Consider the following 20,724-nt stretch of genomic DNA (forward strand, 5'->3'; position numbering starts at 1 on the left):
GTTTTCACAAAGCAGCAGGATACATGTCTGACATCTGGACTAAGGACATGCACCAAAGTACCTCTTAAATTATGATTATAGAATTATTGTTTTCATCAAGTTGAGATTGAGCATGTTTTCATGTGCATGTATCAACAGGAAGATAGGGAAAAAAATCTACTGTGAAGAACATGGAGGGAGTGATGTCATAGTAAGTTGTGAGCTATGAGAGGCCTGACTCAGTCACTGAGAACAGATAAGATCGCAGTGCATTAATGGATTACTTTGTGTTTGCACGTTTACATGTGGGTGTGTGTTTGTGTTTAATGTGTTAATGGAGGTTGGTTCTGTTACATCGGAACAAACACTGAAGTGGCACAAAAACGTGACCTTTCATTTCACATTTTCAATTAATTAGTCCCATTGGAAATAATGCAAATCAGAATTAAAAGTCTCAAATTGTGGCCAATGATAAACGTTCATGAAATGTGCAGGCAATGTTTTAATACATTTTTCATTTTTCAACTGAGATGCTCCAGGTCCATTTTGGCCAAGGCCAAGATTATCCTAATATCAATTAACTATATCTGATTAAATCATCTTGTTTCAAAATGTATTAAATGCCTTTCTGACTTTAATAAATGGATGATTAATCCTTAAGGGTGAAGTCAACCCAAAGAATTCTTAACAAGCAAGTTCTATGTAGCCGCACTAGTCTAAACATGGGATTCTAATTAATATTGCATTTGTGGAATATGTGTTAAGCAGCAAAGTTTTGCCACATCATTTTGTCACTTCTGTCGACTGAAAATTACACCACGACCTAGCGAAAAAACAGTCATGACTCAGGTTCAAAAACACGTGAGTCGTGATTCGTTGTTACCTGAGCCCACCAAAATTGTGATGTCGTTTTCAGTCGACAGAAGTGCCAAAATGTCCGCCCCCTGGCATGGCTAAAAACAGGTGAATTTTGCCGCTTAACTCATTTTCCACAAACTCAATATTAATCCGAATTCTACGCTTAGACTAGAAAATTATTAGTCCAAAGATTTTTTTGGTGTTGACTTCACCTTTAACTGATGTTTCACATAAAATGGAATTTAATTTTTTTACATTACCGGTTTGATGAAAAGTTCTACTATGGAACATCTGTAATATCCTGATTCCCTAAAACCTGAAAAAAAAATTGAAATATGGCATATGGCTTCTGTTATGTTTTGTATGTCTGATAATCTTTTTGTTTTCCCCTTGTTCACTGTTTTGATGCCCTCCCCCCACCCCCACGACCCTTCAAAGACCAACAGGTGCACGGGAAATGTGATGGGAATGTAACGCCACTCAAGACTTTCAAAATCACCACTGAACACTTTCTTTCCACTATCCCTTTAAAAACTTGATAAACACACATTGGTAAATCTAAAATTTTGTAGACATCAGCCATACTGTACACGAACTTTGTTGCACCTGTTCAAAAGAATGCCGTCAGATGTCCAAATGGGTCAAATTTCCCATATGGGTATTTAAAGGTTTAGATTCTCAATTGTCATGCAACTGTAAATTTCAAAAATATATAATTGAAACTTAAAGATCTGTTATATAGCTTACAAAAAAAAGGCATTAAAACTGAATGTCATCTAAATGTTTTTTTTTTGTTTGTTTTTTTTTACATGAAAACCATGAGCTATTTTTATTGCATGAGCGCAACATTAACAATATGACAAACGACCGTAACTACAAAGGACGGGATTTCCCATGCTGCTAGTTAGCTTCCCCTTCTGTTGACTCACTAGCCATGTAGAACCCCTTCTTTTAGGACCCCCCCAACACACTCACACACTTCCCCTGCTAGTTTCATGTTACCATTACGAAAAGGAGGACGTTCTTTCAGTGTGACTCGTTCTGACGTGCACATTACACAACGTAGACTATCGTTACTTGCATCTTTGATCTTTACCACAGCGTCAGGCCACGATATGACACGAATGTCAGCCGACAGGAACAACATCAAATGAATAGGAAAGATGAAATATTTTCCATCACGGCCGACAAGTCAAAAGCACTTTTTATTTACTCTTGTTCAATCTGTTTTATCATGGTACTATTTTATCCAGTATATATTGACTAAAAATAGAAAAAAACCTAACCCCGGTGTCAAACTCGAATCTTGTCTCAAATCCTTAATTTTAAGTTTGAGCCGTTGTTTGAAACCCTAAATGTGGCTTCAAACCTTAATTTGAAACCCTATCCTGTATCGAAATCCTAATTGGACTACTTTGTTGTTTCAAACTTTATCCTGGTTTGAACAACTATTGCTGGCTTGAAACGTTATTATAAAACATTAACACTGCTTTGAAACCCTAACCATACCTTAAAAGGAGCAATACAGATAATGGCTGTAGCACTATATTAGCTGTCTTTAGCACGTCTCAGAATAAAACACTGTGTTTAAGTTACCACTGGGCCTTGCAAACCAACACTGCTGGAGTGTGGCGCTTGTGGGCAGTTTTGAGAAATGTTTAGAAAATATATGTCAGTAAAGGTGTATGCATTTAGATCGTATTCAAGAATCCAAGAAAGCTATTAGAACAGTCTTTGAATTAAATATACTTAATATTTGGTGATTTTGCATCAATTCCAAGATATTATTCAAGTAAATATCTGTAATAACCTTTGCAAAAAATAGTAGTTGAAAAATGTGATTAATCACAATCAATTATGGAATTTTTTGTGATTAATCACTTGACAGCACTAATATATATATATATATATAAATATATATAGCAAATAGTTTATAGTCATTATTAACTAGACAAATCGGTCACCAGTTATCAATAAGTTAAAGATTTTTATTAGGTTTAGGTACCAGGGTAATAACACCAACTTTCCTCAAAAACAGCAGGCAAGAATGAAACCAGATGACTTGCAATTTCTTAATAGAATTCTGAAATTATCCCATCCGTGCCAGGTGATTTATTATTTTTCAAGAAATTTATTGCATTTTTTAATGTCTTCTAATGTAAATGATTCATCACAATATTCATTTGACTTCATTCAATAGTCTCAACTGTAAGTGAATTTAACTTATCTGCAGATTCCTGTCAAAAGTCAGAAGTATAGAGGGTTTCATAAAACTCCCCACAAAATGTAGATGCCAAAATGTGGTTCTCTGTGACTGTCCCATCAATGTTAGCCCATTCTGTTATTCCTCGAGCGATGTTTTTCTAAGCTAAAAAAATGGTGAGAATTTTGTTCAACTTTTTCTGGATCTGATGTATGCACCCTTTGCTTTTAAAGTATATATCAAATCTAACTTCAATTGTAAGTTATTTAACTCCACCTTGTCCTCCTTTGTTAAGTCACCTATTTGTAACAGCTGGGAAATTCCAGCCACTATATTAACCTCTTCAGCTCAATTTGACTTGAAGGTCACCAAATTTCCTTAGATACTTGCCAAATCAAATTTAAGTAATTCCCAATTAATTCAAAATTGTTTTTCTCATTCCGCTTTGGTCCAGAAATATTATATAAACCTACTAATTTCATTTTTACCAGCTCCAACTGTTCAGTTTCCAGGAGGTTCACTGTAAATTAGTATTATTGCCATTGTCAGTAGAATTCTTGGAAACACAACTAAAGACTTAAATATATACTTGTGCATTTAGTTGAACTATTTGTTGACCTGTTTACTTCCGCTTCTATTCTATTTTTGGAATTAGGTAATGGTGACCCGCTGTGGAGCTTAAGGCATTGACCAACTGGGCAGAGACCTAGTTCACCAAACTCGTCTTCCAGTAGCGCGTCATCTGATTTACTTATTTACATATTTCAGCAATTAGTTAAATCATCTGTTGGCCTGTTTACTACTTATATTCTCTTTTCTGGCACCTCTTCCCCTTGGGAATTTGGTGATGGTGACTGATTTGGAAGTAGCTGTTTTGATTCTACAGCAACTGACCGGTATAAGATTGAAGGCTGACCATATCCTTTGGGTTGCTGCTATGGAGATTACAGCGCTGATCAACTGGGCAACGACCCGCCCCACGAAGTGATCTTCCTGCACGGCCCAATTTGATTGACTCACATTATTTCAACAAACACTGTATAGCATCATAATGTGTGTTAAATGTTGCCCAATCTGCATCCATTGGAGCTTGATCATCCTGTAAAGGGGGATTCCTCCATCCATGGTCCCTTCTCACAGTTTCTCATTTTACCTCAGATCGGGTTTCAAGTTTTTCCTTGCTCTCCTGGGGGTTAAGATCAGGGGATGTCGATAGTGGGTATGTGAAGCCATTTGAGTCTGTCTGTGATTAAGGGCTATACAAATAAATTTGACTTGACAATTAGTTGAGGACAGATTTTATTTAAGGAGTATTTATGGTCTGTAAGAAGAGTAGGTAATTGTTCTACTTTTTCACCAGCTATGTCAAAACCTCTAAGAAGTGAACCAAAAGTCAACCCTTGACTGACTGTAACCATTTTTATTACTCCAAGTGAAAGATCTGCTATCAGGGTAGATCACGCTCCATATGCCCACAAGACTAAACCTATTCATAAAAGCGCTGAGTGTCATTAGGCCATTTATCAACATTGCCATCCAAAATACAGTTAAAGTCCCCTCCAATAAGCATTTGAAAATTTGACTAGCCATTTTCCAAGATGCCCTCTATAGTCAGTAAAAAGTTATAATAACGTGGGGTATTTTGGAACCACGCCGGGAAACCAATTTACGTCATCGCTGCATGTGACAAATCGCACCAATCACGAGAGGGAACACGCAGCAACCTCCGTGCAGCAACAATTTCTGACGCGTGCTCGGCATGTGTTACAGACGTGTTTCCAACATGCTGCGCAGCACAACGTGTCGGCCACTTGATCCAACGCGGCAGTTGCGGGAGTATGAAGAAGACTCTCGGTTGCAACTTTTAAAACGGTTTAACACAACACAGTGGTTTGTATAAATAAAAACTAAATTCTGAACGTTCCTGAACAAACGTGCTGCGGCATCAACGTCTCTCTTTTGAGGAAGATTTCCTGTCAATCTTCAATAAATGGCAACTTGTATAACTAAATATTAAATAAACTATACAAGGCTCCAGCTCGAAGGTAAAGTTGGAACGTCTGCTCCGGTCGCCTGGCAACGCAATACATGGACGACCAATCAGCGTGCTCTTCCGGCGCATTGATACAAACAAGCACTGTGCTAAAATCATGTTGTAATAAATCCCATACATGTTTTATTTCTACCAATGTGTTATTTAAGTTATTTTTTCCCCAATTTGAGGAACCAAAACAAAAACAAACAAAAAACACGGACATACACAGACCAAGTAGGACAGCGTGGGACTCTTTCATGGCACGGATGTTTATTGCCTCAGTTCAGTCGTGGCACGGTTTTATAAAAGCACTGCACTTCTAACTGCTGGGGAGGACGCTTAAAACGGCAACTTTTCTGCGCTCGACTCGACTCTACTCGGTGTCACAAGCCTGCGTGGACTAATGCTGACTTCAACGTATGCACGAAGGAAATGTAACATTTTCTGCCTCTTTTCTACAACTCACCACACACTCTGAATGACTGCGAGGAACTCTTTTGGAGACGTACGTATTTGTCCCATCTCTTGTCTTTAGTTACATTTAGTCGTGCTAAATTAAAACCAGAATGACTCTCGATTAAAAATTTATGTTTGGTGCGCTTAACGCCAATGTAGCGTTTCATTCCGCTGTTTTGTGAACTGATGCTAAACAGCTGTGTTAAATGTCCGGTACCGAGTGTTGCCATATGGGCGATCTTACTTGACAACTAACTCGCGAAATAATTCACCAACTAGCTTACCTGTTACCCACCTAGTTGACGGCACTGCTGTGGCGATTTAAACACTTATCACTTATTTTATTTATTTATTTTTTTTTCGCGGGGACCAAAGCGTTTTACGACCCCGTATGTCATTTATTTTCACTGGAACACGGCTGGTTAATTTTGGATGCGGTTGAGTGCGTGCGCGCCGCTCGCGCGAACGCGTGTTTTTAAGGAAGACTCTGGAAAAGTGGCATAATGGACCGAGCGCATGAGCTGTTCTGGAAGCATCACGCACTGTATGTGTACGCGTGGGATGCTGTGACACACGAGTAAAATCAAACATTGCCAAACCCTATTTACACTTGGGATTAACACTTCTCTCATTGGCTCCCATTCAAACGCGTCTAAAACTTTTATTTTTTTGATTGATGTGCCTGCAAAATGGCTGCTGACACTCGGAGTTCATTTCATTAGATACACCATATCTGCTTTTAATTGCGTTCAATGGACCCCCTCGAAAAGAGCATGCTAACGTCATCATTTAAAATGAGGCTGAACATTTTGTAGGGTAGTAAACAATTTTATTGAATAATTTTAGACTTCCCTATAGGGCTGAATTTAGGGAAAAAAATTCATCTTGCTTTTTTTCTTACAGATATTGTGATTTTGATTTAATTTTTCTTCACAATGTACAGTGACCTTTACAAACATGACAGAAAATGTAATTATAGTAGTAACGCAGAGAGGTTTTGTGGGAGGGATTCTTTCTCAAGTTTTTAAATACACATTTCTGTCAAGTATAATTTTGAATTTGTATATGAATTTGTATTTGTAATTGTATATATGAAAATGCATTTTTTTAAAGCTCCAAAATGTTTTGCATTCTGTACTAATGTACGTTTTCTTTGTACATAGTCAGATTACGTCAATAAAATAGTTTTCCCTCAGCAAAGCTAAATTGATTAAGAATTATTATCTTGAGATTTATTGTGTAGATCTCAAAACTCTGTGGTACAAAATTGTGCAAATATTATTGATGCAATGATAAATATTTAGTATATGTTTTACATTGTACCTCTTCATCATGATGACGTCATCCGTTTACGTGTGCCAGTAGAGCATCTGCTCAATTGCTTTTGCTTCTCCTTTTATGTCTAGATAGGCGTTGATTGAAATACTACATTTTGGTTCATAGCTGGTTGCTCTCCGCCCTAACGCGATTCTAACCAGCCTACTGTTAGGAGTCGACTTTACACCTAAGCACTTTTTTTGGGTCGAAAATGTATTTCACTTTAGCGATTTGTACTCTTAGCCATGACTCGTTCGCCTCTCCGGTTAAAGCGCTACTTGTTAGTGGGGTTATTTATTTTTCATCACGCAGCTCATTGTACTCAGACTTGCATATAGTACAAATAAAGTCCATACTGTTGTGGCGCAAGATAGCTTGGTGCCGAGCATTCAAGCAGTGGCGAAAGAAATAATTTACGGTAACTCGGAAAGTGCAACGCTTTTTTTTTTTTTTTTTAAATCCGTACTGTGTGACCTGCTTTGTGAATGTGGGGCACACATCGCGGCCTTGATGACCTTGAAATCACGTTGTCTGAGATCGCGTCTTCGGTCCCAAAATGATACATCGTTCAGCCCTACTTTCCATGCCCCAGACTTCCTGTGTGGCGTTTTTTGGTGAATTTAAAACTCAAAATTGTTCATAGGTGAAAATTGTGTTTAGTCTAGTCTAGTCCTGCAATTGGCTTGGTGACCAGTCCAAGTTGTATCCCAGCACTTTTCTGGAATTGGCTTGCTTTTGTCACTAGCATGGATGAAACCGGAGGCGTTTTTTTAAAATTGCATATCAATGTTGTGATTCTGTGTCATATTTCAGTTGGATTGTTGATGACAAACATGTCAGCTTTTTGTTGAATTAAACAGGTCCAAATTTCACGGTGAAATTCAATCTGTCATCAAAGTGAGAGGAGATGCTCGTTAAGTATTTTTGTTTGTTGTTGTCCTAATACTTTCCTATTCTAACATGGGTGCATTAGCTCCCAAAAAAACATTGTGAAACATACACCTACACAATTGATTTCTAAACAATGTTTAAAGACACAGTGCACTGCGAGAGATCATTAGGTGTGCCACGGCAAATTATATTATTTCACCTGATTGTTCCAAAAATGTACTACGAATAATGTACCAGTACACATCGTAACCAGCAGTGACATTGAGTGACAGGCATCTTGGCTGACTAGTTTCCCAATTTCTCAGCCTTAAGGTTGTGAGCCATTACCTCCAATGTCTCGAGGTGTTCGGGTTTAAGTCCGTCTGGTTTATCCACCTGTTGAGGTGGTCGTGAGGTGTCACGTTGCTGTCGGTCATGGTGTGTATCTCTTGCGAGTACGCCGTGGCCGTGTTGGGTCTCCCTGGCGTGTTGGTCGGGTCGAAGTGCTGCATCATGTGCGTGTTCAGCCATACTTCTTCTGTGGCCATCCACTTGTAGCTGATTGCGTTTTTGCCCGGTCTCAGCTCTAGGATTCTATCCGTGTTGCACAGCGGATCCCAACTGAAGAATATGTTGTCTTGTTTGTGTGTGGTCGTGCGATATATGCCGTGTTTGTAAACGGGTAGCATAAATCTGGCGTTGTTGGTCAGGCCTTCTCTGTATCAGAATTGGTTATACGACGCCAGCGCCGGTTCTTCCCACTCTGTTTTGTAGTTGTCGTCCGTGTAACACAGCGCGTAGATGATGTTGTTGAATGTGGTAATGGACGTGTTTCCCTGTATGGCTGTCTGTTCCGTCAGCGGTATCATGTTAGATACGGTGCATCTGGCCCCTGTGACCCGAAAGGCTCTGTGGTTGTATATGAGTTGGAACCAGTCCCTGGGTGTCAAGTAGTTGATCCATGTTTGATTGGGTATGCGGTGATAGCCCGTATTGTATTCCAATGGGTTTCTGTCTGCGCCTTGTGCCATTTTATTTTAGTTACATTCAGATTTAAATAAGCTGCTGCTGAAGTGCAGTGGGGAAAAAAAATCCGAGCTATTGTTGCTAATTCAGTTCCAGCCATTTATTGAACGGTACAAACGGTCTGCAATTCTTGCATCTCCAAAACAATAACTTTTCCACTTTTTTTTTAGCCATTAGCGTTCCATCATCACAGAGAGCAAACCATTTTCAGCACTTCAGATTGGTTCATATTAAAAAAACAGACCGACATGTGGATCAACAATAGCATAGATTTGTGAAAAATTATTAATTTGACCAAAGGTAGACAAAAGGCACACAATGAGAACATCAACAAAGCGCGAGACTACACCGAAACTCGCCAAGTTCCTGTCATCACCCACAAGGCCCTGCCTCTAGTGATGGGCAAATGGAACTTTTATGAACCATCAATCATTTGAAGCAATTAGTTCAAAATGGTTTGAAGCTTCAAAGCTTCAGTGATAATGACATCTGCTGGCGAAAAACTAGAACGAGAACCCCAAAAAAGTCCCTACTTCATTGCACATTACTTAGTGACATTTTTCTTTATCTTGCAATTGAATATTCTACAAAAAAATAAACAAAAATGATGTGTTTTTTGAAAACTAAAAACTAACAGCTGGAATAATGGCCAACTGCTTATCACATCTCCCTCACAGTACAGATTCCGTGGTTTAAAATCTGAGCTCCAGCCTTCCTGTGTGGCGTTTTCATGTTCTCTTCATACCTGCATGGGTTTTCTCCAGGTGCTCCCGTTTCCTCCCACATTCCCAAAACTTGCATTGTAGGTTAATGGATCACTCTAAATTGTCCATACATGTGACTGTTAGTGTGAATGGTTGTCTGTGTACCCTGTGATTGGCTGGCAACCAATTCAGGGTCAATGCCACCCACTGCTCGAAGACTGCTTGGATAGGCTTCAGCCACCCGTGACCCTCGTGCGAAGCGGTTCAGAGAGTGGATGAATGAAGGATAAAAAAAAAAAAACCCGGCAAACCCATTGTAGGAATCAATTAACACAAAGAGAATTTGAGAACAGAATAAAACGTAACTAAAATGAAAAAAAGTATTATAACACTGTTATCAACTGACCGTCATGTCTCCCTTTCCTCCTCAGCTAATATAAACAAGAGAAGATGGCCGCCAAAGTGGCAGCAAGCACCGCCGTCAGTGTTCTGTCGTGGGAGCAAGTGAGGTGCCTGGATGAGGTCCTGAGCGAGGTGGTGCCGGTCCACGGCCGCGGCAACTTCCCCACACTGGAGGTCCGTCTGAAGGACATCGTGGCTCGGGTGCGCTCCAGCCTGGCGCTGAGCGGCATCTGCGTAAAGGACGTGCGTCTAAACGGCTCGACGGCCAGCCACGTGCTGGTGCGCGACCTGGGCTGGAGCTACAAGGACCTGGATGTCATCTTCAGGGTGGACCTGCCACACGAGTCAGAGTTCCGGCTCATCCGCGATGTAGTGCTGGGCACCTTGCTGGACTTCCTGCCCGAGGGCGTCAATAAGGAGAAGATCACGCCGGCGACTCTCAAGGAGGCCTACGTGCAGAAGCTGGTCAAGGTCAACACGGAGCAGGACCGCTGGAGCCTCATTTCGCTGTCCAACAACAACGGCCGCAACGTGGAGCTCAAGTTCGTTGACCGTATCCGCCGCCAGTTCGAGTTCAGCGTCGACTCCTTCCAGATCGTCTTGGACTCTGTGCTGGCCTTCTACGCGGCGGACGATGTCTTCGCTGCGCCCATGTCACCAGAGCACCACCCAGCGGTGAACGGTGAGAGCGTGTATGGCGACTTTGACACAGCGCTGGGCCACCTGCGCGACAAGCTCATCGCCACCAAGCGGCCCGAGGAGATCCGTGGCGGCGGGCTGCTCAAGTACTGCAACCTTCTGGTGCGCGACTTCCGGCCCGCCAGCGAAGAAGAGTTCAAGGCTCTGGAGCGCTACATGTGCTCACGCTTCTTCATCGACTTCCCCGACATCGGCGAGCAGCAGCGCAAGGTGGAGGCGTACCTCCACAGCCACTTTGTGGGCCAGGAGTCCAGCAAGTACGATTACCTCATGATCTTGCGCCGCGTGGTCAACGAGAGCACCGTGTGCCTCATGGGCCATGAGCGGCGCCAGACTCTGCACCTCATCTCACTCATGGCCTTCCGTGTACTCGCTGAACAGAACGCCATACCAGACGCCTCCTGCGTTACCTGCTACTACCAGCCGGCACCGTACGTGCGCGACCACAACTTCAGCAACTACTACGTGGCCAACCAGAACATTCCCACGTGGCTGCCTTGCAACTGACTGGACGAGTGGGGGGCCCAAAAAGAAAAAAATTAAACAGAAGGAGCCTTAGATTTTTTTTTTCTTTCCCGGAATGCTTTTGTGTTTCTTCTTTTTCAATGCATCAATGTGATATTTTTAATTGTTATTCCCCCTTTTCTTTCTTGCTGGATGCCTACGACCCCTTAAAAGGTTACTTAAAAAACAATTAAGGGCTCTTTATGCCGATGAAGCCTTAAATTTGATTTTTTTTTTTCTTTTCTCCCCCATCCCCTTTCGGTGATAACAAAAAATATGAAAAGGTGGAAAAATACTTAAAAAAAAATGCAATCTGCGAGAAAGTGTAATTAGGTGTGTTGGCCCAAAAGTAAAATAGAAAAAAAAATTGGGTTGGTGGTTCTGGTATGTTATGATGAGTCTATTTTCTTTTAATTTAATTTTGCATTGAAATCTCTTACAGGTACACAAAGAAAAAAAACAAGTGCCTGTAATGTCTAAAAAAATAATGTTCAAATCTGCTCAGTGTGCGTTGAAATGGTCATGTGACCGCATGTGATTGTGTTCGCAACCTGGCGGCCGTGCGTGTGTCTACACCTTCAAAGAGAGCCATCAAAACGGCTGATCATGCCAATGTGAGTTTGTGACCACAAAGTACACAGGTTGTTTTTTGTGTTCTGGCGTTCCAGGCCCAAAGGAGAGTCGCTTCCAGCTTTCTACTTCGGCCTTCCTTAAAAGCTGGAGCACGTGGCGAGTCCCCACGCTCACCCTGCAACCAGCTGGCTTCTATAATTATCCTCACTCTGTCTTCACTGGAGTTGAGTGGGAGGGGTGTGGTTCCCACTACCACCACCACACAGAACCCCATGTGTGGTCATGGTTTAAAGATACCAGGTGTGCTGGATGACCTCGTACTATTATTATTAGCATTGTAAAGTAGTGTTGGCGACCGCTGTTTGTTGACCTATTACGCAAGGGGCAGCGAACCCCCGCCCAAGCAGCCCCCAGCGCCGATGCAGAAATGTCCCCAAAACAGGCCTCAGCCTTTTCTCAGAATCGCTTGCCTTCACCAGCACGCCGCCGCCCCCGCCCATGTTTGCGCCAGATAACCGGCAGCACCTCTTATCTGGAGTCGAGGGCATGGGTGGCCCACCCTCTTTCGACTGGCATGCACCTTGTCTCATGCTTTTTAACAAACCAGTGATATATGCTGCCCACTCCTACTCTGGACCAAAACATTTTTTGTTTGTTTTTTTTTCCTTTTTGAATTAGCTTTTAATTATTAATTGATTGAATAAAACCACAATACTCAGGAGGGGCATCTTGTAATATCTGTTCTGACTCTAAACAAAGCTGTGCCAACGCAATCCCTGTCTAGAAAAATGTTGTTGGGTGTTTGGAGTTTTTTTTTTTTTTTTTTTAATTCTAGTTTATTTTTCTTTCGCCTTTCTTGTTTCCCCACCCTCCCTCTCACCTACCCATCCAGATTCCCTCCTGCACTCCCTGAGGGATATTTGTCCTGTTTAGCCTATGAAGAAAGTAAATAAGCTAATGAATGGTTGCTCAGGGATTGATTATACCCCACCCTACTTGTTTCTCTCCTTTTCTTTTTTCTCTTTTTTAAGCTTTAATTTTGAGCGGGTAAATCTATTCAGTGAGCCCTCAAGCCAACACAAGAGAATCTCAATCTTCTTGGTGGATTATGCTTCTGCCCAGGAGAGACTGGATTTTTGTGCTATCGCTCTGGCAGCCACCTTGGCTTTTTCAAAATAGCTCGGTGTTGCTCAAAACACTTAATGTTTGGTTGGCGATCACTGAGCGACGACGTCTTTGATGTTTATGCTGCGCCTTGGCGCAAGCTTTTGCCAAGAAAACTTGGAAGAAACCACGTGGCCTGTATTTGTGTTTACACTATTTGTATATGATGACTGACCGCAGTCAGGGGTAAATTAAATTCACGTAAGGGTGAAGTGCATTTTTGCTTTAGTTTTTCTGCTGTAAACTCGTCAGTGTTAGATTTCGCTGGTTCCGTTGTGCGTACTCGGTGCGAGGCGCAGGTAGCGCCCACAAATGTCTTGTTTAGCTCACTTGGCGGTGGTGGCGGATGATCAGTGGTCTTATCCCATGAGAACTTTCTCATGAGTTGTTTTGTTTTTGCAGCAGGTGTGTGTGTGTGTGTGTGTGCGCGTGTGTGGGGGGGCGTGCGCATGTGTGTGTGCGTGCTAGTGGGCATATACATGTCACACTTTATTTTTGGAAGAAGAGAGGTTTTTGTCGCCGTGGTAACTACGACGACCATTTGAGGGGGTTTCCCTCCCCCGGGTTTATCAGCACTTTGACCTCACTCGACCTTTTCCTTGTTGGAATTGTTGACATGTAGCAGGAAAATGTGCTTGAAAAGGAAATGATGAATAAAAGATATTGAATGCAACTTCTGCCTCTGTCTTTTTTTTTTTTTCTTTTTGCTTCTCTTAAGCCATACATAAATATATATATGTCTATGTGTTGAGCCAAGAAGAAGATGACCGCAACCATTTAAAGGGGTGTGACTGGATTGTATTTAATCTTTGGCCACAATGCGGAGTGGGATCCCTGTTAATGGCTTCATTTGAACTTTAAATTAAGACCTTTGGGTATTTTAAGCTGGCTTCATGGGACGGCGGGGGGACTGATGACCTGGTCGTCTGGGGGATCGGTGAAATTTACTGATGGAAGTGTGGTTATAATAACATGACGGACTAACCGACTGATGATTAGTTTAGTTCGGCTTGAAAAACATAACACTGACGATGACTGACGGGTGGCCCGGCAAGCCAAACCAGCTTTCTTTTCGAAAGAAAAGTAGCAAGAAAGGAATGCCCCCGGTTCAAAACAAACTGCTCACAAAGAATACATCATAACAGATAAAAAAATTTGATTGCACAATGTCACTCTTTGTCGTCAGAACCCTCATTCAAAATGTTGCGTTGGTGAGATGATAGTCCAACATCATTCGACATAAAATCAGTCAAGTCAGTTTTTAAATAACCAGAAATACATTATTAAAAATACATTTAAACCGCAGCAGCTGATGGCATGGAAGCATTTATTTTAAAAGACGTTTGTTTTTGGGTTTTTTTCCTGACATCACATTTGCACTTTGCTGATGGTTGATTTGGCTGTCTTTTTGCTCAGGTTTGCTTGATGAGACTGTGACCAGACTCAATCGCTGGTACAGCAAAGAGTCTGAATTTCCAGGCTGGCGTACGAGTGCCCAGGCTGTTGATAGATGACAAATGACGGACCAGCAACATTTTGTAAATTGCCCTGCTCTGATCATTGCAACATGTGATCAGAAGCTATAGGAGGACAAATGATATTCATCAGCCCATAAATCGTGCATCAAACTCACTTGGAATTTTCAACAGGAGAATCATCCAAAAACACTAAGTGGACCCTTCAGTGGCTCTAGCAGAAAAAGTCAAGGTTCTGTGTGGCCATCACACTCTAGTGGCTGGTATCATTGAGTCACTCTTGAGAGGTCTCAAATGTGCAGGTAATGTAAGACATTACCAAGAAGTATGAGCAGTTTTATCACCCGTGAAAATAAAGGGCCACATCCAAAACTATCACGAAAAGACTGCAAGCAGTCACTGATACTAAAGAGTAGGACTGAACAATTAATCCAATTCAAATTGACATTGCATTGTACTAGACTGCAATTTTCATATCGCAAAGCCTTGTTTGACACATTAGTTCAGTAGAATTTTTTCAAAGGTGTTTTGTTGAATGCTTTAAAAGCCTGCAAAGTGTTTATTAAGCTAACTCTTTCATTCCTATTAATTTTGCTTTATTTTAGCGTAAACCTAACCTATTAGACACTACATTTACATTGCCTTCCTCTCAAATTCATACTTTATTTTTTTGCATAATCTTCCCACTTTATTGTTCAAGTTCATCAAACAAATAAAGTGGCGATCAAACAAAGCTAACTCAAGTAAACATAAAATTCAGTTTTTAAATGGTGATTTGATTCATTAAGGGGAAAACAAAAATTCAAAACTACCGGAAAATGTGCTTGTTAAATCATAAATTCACTCAAGCTAATCACATTTTTAGTTCAGGGGTGTGGTGGTGAAAAGTAACGACAGAAGCTCTTTTAAAGGATGAGAATGTATGAGGACAGAGGACGATTATTTTAATAAATATGGATGGAGCGACAATGGCAGAAGTGTGCCCAGGTCGCGGCGGCAGGACGGACCAGCAAAATAGAAAACAACAATCAATAAAGTGCTCGCCAGGAGTGGCCAGACCACAGAAATGACAATATCAGCACATCAACAACTCATTCCGGGGTTCACAAAGGAACCCAGGACCATGTCTAAAGAACTGCTGGCCTCCCTTGCCTCAGTTAATGACTCAACAATGAAGAAAACACAGGTCAAAAATGACATCCATGGCAGAGTTCCAGGGCGAAAACCAATGCTGACCAAAAACAACATAAAGGCTTGTGTTACTTTTGCAAAACACATCTAAATCATTCCCAAGACCTTTGGGAGAATATTCTATGGAATGATGAGCACTGAATGAAAGCAGAACTCTTTGGAAGGTATGTGTCTGGTATGAATTTAACACAGCATTTCAGAAAAGGAACTCAAGATGGTAGTTATCAAGTTGTCTGGGGCTGATTTGCTCTTTCAGGACCTGGATGACTTGCTGTGATTGATGGAACCATCTATTTTACTCTGTACTTGAAAATCATAAGGGAGAGAATGTTTGGCTGCAGGAAAAGGCTTAATGACCATAAAATACAAAATATTGACCCAATCTTTTTAATATTTTCTGAGGTTAAAGTGGGAATGAACAGAGATGTGCACATAAATGTTGGTAATGATTGATCTCTGTTTTCGAACAATAATTAGATTTTCTTTTTTTTTTGCATTCAATATATTTTTCTTGCATTCAATATTTTAGACTGCCCCTGCGGTCATCCTGTATGGTGCTGCCCAAGGCTCAAACATGCAACCACAACCTCACACGTAGCACTAACCGCTAGGCTAAGGCGTCACTCAACAAGAAGGAGTGATTTTTCGATACTTACTTATTATGCGCAGCGGGAGTTGGCATACATGAGTTATGGAATCAGATTCACACACACTAAATTTCGTATAGTAAATTTGACACTAAAAAGATTATTTGATCCCTGTAAACATAGTAGAGCATTCAGCGCAACTAATCTTGCGCTGAATAATTTGTTCTTGTACTCTGTTGTACTCTATTTTACTCTGTTTACTGGGAGCAAATATAGTCCTTTTAAAGTAAAGTTTACAATTTACTGTGTACCAAAAATAAGCAAACAAAACATCTTGAATTGCGACCAAAAAAAAAAAAAGACTGAGAGATATCATCTAACTCAAATAAAAAAAGTCATCATAATGGCAAAACTTATTACTTGGAAAAATGAAAGGAAAAAGAAAACTTTTTTACTGAAAGTTCTACTTCTCACTGACTAAATTTGTGCTCTTGATGACAGCTTTGTGGCTTTTTTATTGCGACTTTTTGCACAAACCTCACAAGCGGGCTTTATGTATGAATGCGTCCTAAGTGGCTACATTATTTTTGAGTGAAAACTCCACTCCGATGTTTTTCGACTGCGGCCAGTCTGCATCAAGGACCACGGCTCGTGACAAGGGGACAAAATTCAATCCCTTTAATTAAGTCTAAATATTTTTATATGTTTCTAAAAGTGCAATTTTTACAAACAAGACAGTTACAGACATTTAGAAACAAAATAAAGAAATTGTAATAAAACATCCTACTTCAGTATTAAAAACATGTACACGTGAAACACATTGAGTTGCCTTGTGTATGAAATGTGCTACTAAAGATCTAAAGATTGACATTGTATCGTTTTGTAACATGTTAGAAACATAGCACAGTTAAGCATCAGTTTATCACCTGATTACTGATTAGCTATCCTAAGTGCCACATTTTTGCAAGCTTACTATAACGATATGTTTACTTTTCATGAGAATCTTATGTTGAGCCGAAAATTAGCCTACTGAATAAAATCAGACAGAGGAGATTGGAGTAAGTTGAGCCACTAGTCTTTAACAGGATCACCACAGTATTAAAATTGGGGGGCAAATTAATTCATGCATTTAAATTTCAGGATGTTGCGCCTTCCTCCAAACAAGCAGATTCAATGCATTCATAGCAGTTTTGTTGCGATAAAGGCATAGGACAATAAGTTGAGCCATTTCCCTTTTTTGACTCCTTTTGTCTTTCAAAATTTCATCCTGATCATTGATTCTTTTTTTCTTCCCTCACACCTCCATACGATTTCCTGTCATCTATTCATTCCTTCTCACCACCAATTTCGCCACCATGGCTCAAATATCGGCAAAATATCATTGATACAGAAGTTGGACACGTATCACTGATTTCATCATTTAGTACACAAAATATATGCAAACACCTTCTATCCTTGTATGTATTGAAATGTAATGAAATGTGTTGTCATTCTTATGGTCCTGTCATTCAAAACGAAGCAAATTTTAGTTTTTAGCTTTGGTGACCAATGGAAGTTGTGCAAGGAACTGACCTGGAGGTCACCATTTTTCACATAACCTAAAGTCACGTTTTGTTGAAAATAAATGAATGAATAAATAACAGATATAAATCTGGCCGACTATTTAGCACGTCTGCCTCACAGTCAGAGGTGCAGGGTTCGATTTCGGCCTTCTAATGTGGAGCCTGCATGTTCTCCACGTGCCTGCGTGGGTTTTCTCTGGGTTCTCAGATTTCCTTCCACATTCCAAGCACATGCATGGTAGGTTCATGGGAAACTCTAAATTGGCTCTTGGTGTGAGTGCGAGTGCGAGTGCGAGTGGTTGTTTTTCTGTGTGTGCCCTGCGATTGGCTGGCAACCAGTTCACGGTGTACCCCGCCCACTGCCAAAGATGGCGGGGATAGGATCCAGAACGCCCATGACCCATGTGAGGAAGAGCGGCACAGATAATAGAGGGATGGATGGCTTTATCAAACATAAATGTGTTAAACATTCGACTACTGGTAACACAAACACTGGATTAATGTCCTTATAACTTTCTGAATTAAATGCATTGCACCAAACAAGCATTCTGGGAACCAAAGACCAAAGTTTTTTCTTTGAACAGTACTGTATATTTACAGTTACAGCCATTGATGGTGTCGTGGAACAGTTGCCTGACTTGTGGGGAGGCAGCGTGGGATCGGTTGACACTCTGTGACAGTGTCCGAGTGTGTGTGTGTGTTTTTTTTTTCTTTTTTTTCTACCAAAAACCAGCATTGGCAACGGCCTCAAAATGTATATCGGTCGGGCCCTAACGTCACGGTAGCTATAACACTCAATTTTGTCGCTCATAGATATTCTAATTGATTTGTATGACGAATTTAAAACTATGTCATTTTAGTCTTTATAGTCATCATGAACCTTATGACAGAATAAATGTAATGCTCAAATGTTTTCATTGTTTCTCAGAAACAAGAGCTGGCTCACTTAGTCTGCCCAAGACTGGAAGGCAGAATTCATCAATAAGTGTTTATTGCAAAGGTGCTGCACAAAATCACAAGTTTTGAGGTCTTTGTAGCTTTGCTCAGTTTTAACAAACACAAAATAATTCCACTTATGATAAATAGCGATAAGTCTTTCTATAGTTTTAGCATTTATTTCTGTTTTGGGTTTATATTTGTATCAAACCACTGTAATACATGGAAAAATCTTGGCCAACTAAAACCTACGTTGACTTATTGTAGTAATATCACATCTCATTCTATTTTTGTCCCATCTTGAATTCTTCTATTTCAGGCATGGTTAAACTACCGCCCGGGGGCCACATGGGGCCCGTTAAACATTTAAATTCGGCCCACCAAACTTGGAAAAAAACTAAATGAATAAACCTTGTTAATGTTTTATTTTCAAAATACTCTGGTGTGTCAAACACAGATATTTTGTTGTAATGCTTCTGTTCATTTTCATTTAAAATTAAATATAAAATTAAATATATACTAGTAATATTAAGTATTTTTTTTCTCAGATGAGGTGAGGTTACCAAAACACTTCATCCATCTGCTCCTGGTCCATCCGCTCTGTCAAATTTTTTAACCCATTGTGACCTACCAATCAAAATGTTTGCCCACCCCTGCTCTATTTTGTCAGTCTTGTCTCGAATTTCCCCTGAGGGAACATCTGAGGATGAAGATGAATGCATGAAGATGTCCCTGGACTGATACAGTCATTGACTGGACAGACGCACCGGCCTCCTCTAATTGCAGGCAACCTTTTAAGATAAATAAATTTTTTCGCTTTGACTAAGCGTATTTGGGGTGTGTAGATTATTTTAATTAATGACATATTGTAACGCTACTAAATGTTTATCTTTTGCAAAATGAAAAGGTATGCTATGTAAAAAATAAAAATCCTGAGTGCATTGCAAGTTTATGTCTGGTGGGACAGATTATGACAAATCGGGCAGGAAGTCAGACAAGTATTTGTATTTGTATTTTGTATTTGTTTTTATTTTTGAAAGTATACAGGGACAGTGCATATTAATCAAACAGTTTCCTGTAAATATGCCAGATTATAGCCAATGGCTAATTTGCATCCGTTGTCCCTGTAATCGGCCTGCCATGCATGTTTTTAGAAGTAAACAGAATATCGAGTCAATTAAAACTTAAACAGCTTGACAGTCTGTTACGGGGGCGGAACGGTCCGGCCCAGCCGGACACCCATTTTTGAACCGAGGGATGGGGGGGCAAATTTTAAATAAGGCTTCGATTAACAAAGGCCGGACGTGGATTGTCGTGCGCGTGATGAATCTACTTGCGAAATGAGCAAACGACAAAAATTGCCTTTGAACGCGTTAAAAGCGCCTCGACCAACTGTTGGTGTATGAAGGGACGTGAGACAGCAGTGTGCGTTCAAGCCTGCCTGTATTTCCGCATTCTGATATCATGAAACCCGCGCTTCCCACCTGCTACTGGGGCATACCATTACAATGGGGTGCAATATCACAATCCCAATAACAACAGTGCGTCTTACTTGCACTTGGCACTTTCGTGGAGAAGAAGAAAGAAGAAGAAGGAGACAAAGAAGATGGAGATAAAGAAGACCATAATAAGCCCATAATAAAGTAAGTGGATTTGAAACGTAAATTAGCCAGCTAATGATGTTTAAATAAACCTCTGCTCTTAGCATCTCTCCCGCGGGGGCGTCATGCACGGACAGGGGCAGACAATTTTTAAGAATAAGGCCGGAGGGTCGAGGCTGGAAGAGTACCAAGATAACGTCCGGAGGGCGGAGAGTGAATAAAAAAGGGTGAAGTGCCCCGCTCTGAAAGCCATACAACACAACATGGATTTGTTCTAGAGTATTTCGGCATGGTGGCCGACTGGTTAGCACAATGGCCTCACAGTGCAGAGGTCGTGGGTCCGGCCTTCCTGTGTGGAGTTTGACTGTTCTCCCCGTGCCTGCGTGGGTTTCCATGGTCTTACGGTTTCCTACCCTATTCCAAAAACATGCATGGCAGGTTGATTGGACACTCTAAATCGCCCCTAGGTATGAGTGTGAGCACGGATGGTTGTTTGTCTATGTGTGCCCTGCGAGGTTCAGGGTGTACCCCGCCTACTGCCCGAAAATAGCTGGGATAGGCTCCAGCACCCCTGCGACCCTT

At 40.9% G+C, this 20,724-nt stretch overlaps 1 protein-coding gene across 1 annotated transcript; it reads left to right on the forward strand.

The window, feature by feature from the left end:
- The first annotated feature begins 5,388 nt into the window (after positions 1 to 5,388).
- tent5c (terminal nucleotidyltransferase 5C) lies at positions 5,389 to 13,463 on the forward strand. The gene is made up of 2 exons (XM_088315589.1): positions 5,389 to 5,580; positions 9,880 to 13,463. The coding sequence occupies exon 2, from the start codon at positions 9,899 to 9,901 to the stop codon at positions 11,054 to 11,056; it is 1,158 nt and encodes a 385-aa protein (XP_088171715.1). The 5' UTR covers positions 5,389 to 5,580; positions 9,880 to 9,898; the 3' UTR covers positions 11,057 to 13,463.
- Positions 13,464 to 20,724: the final 7,261 nt, after the last annotated feature.

The sequence above is a fragment of the Idiotropiscis lumnitzeri genome, chromosome 14 (genome assembly GCF_059441095.1).
Source record: "Idiotropiscis lumnitzeri isolate Australia: NSW breed Sydney's pygmy pipehorse chromosome 14, RoL_Ilum_1.0, whole genome shotgun sequence".
Taxonomy (NCBI): domain Eukaryota; kingdom Metazoa; phylum Chordata; class Actinopteri; order Syngnathiformes; family Syngnathidae; genus Idiotropiscis; species Idiotropiscis lumnitzeri.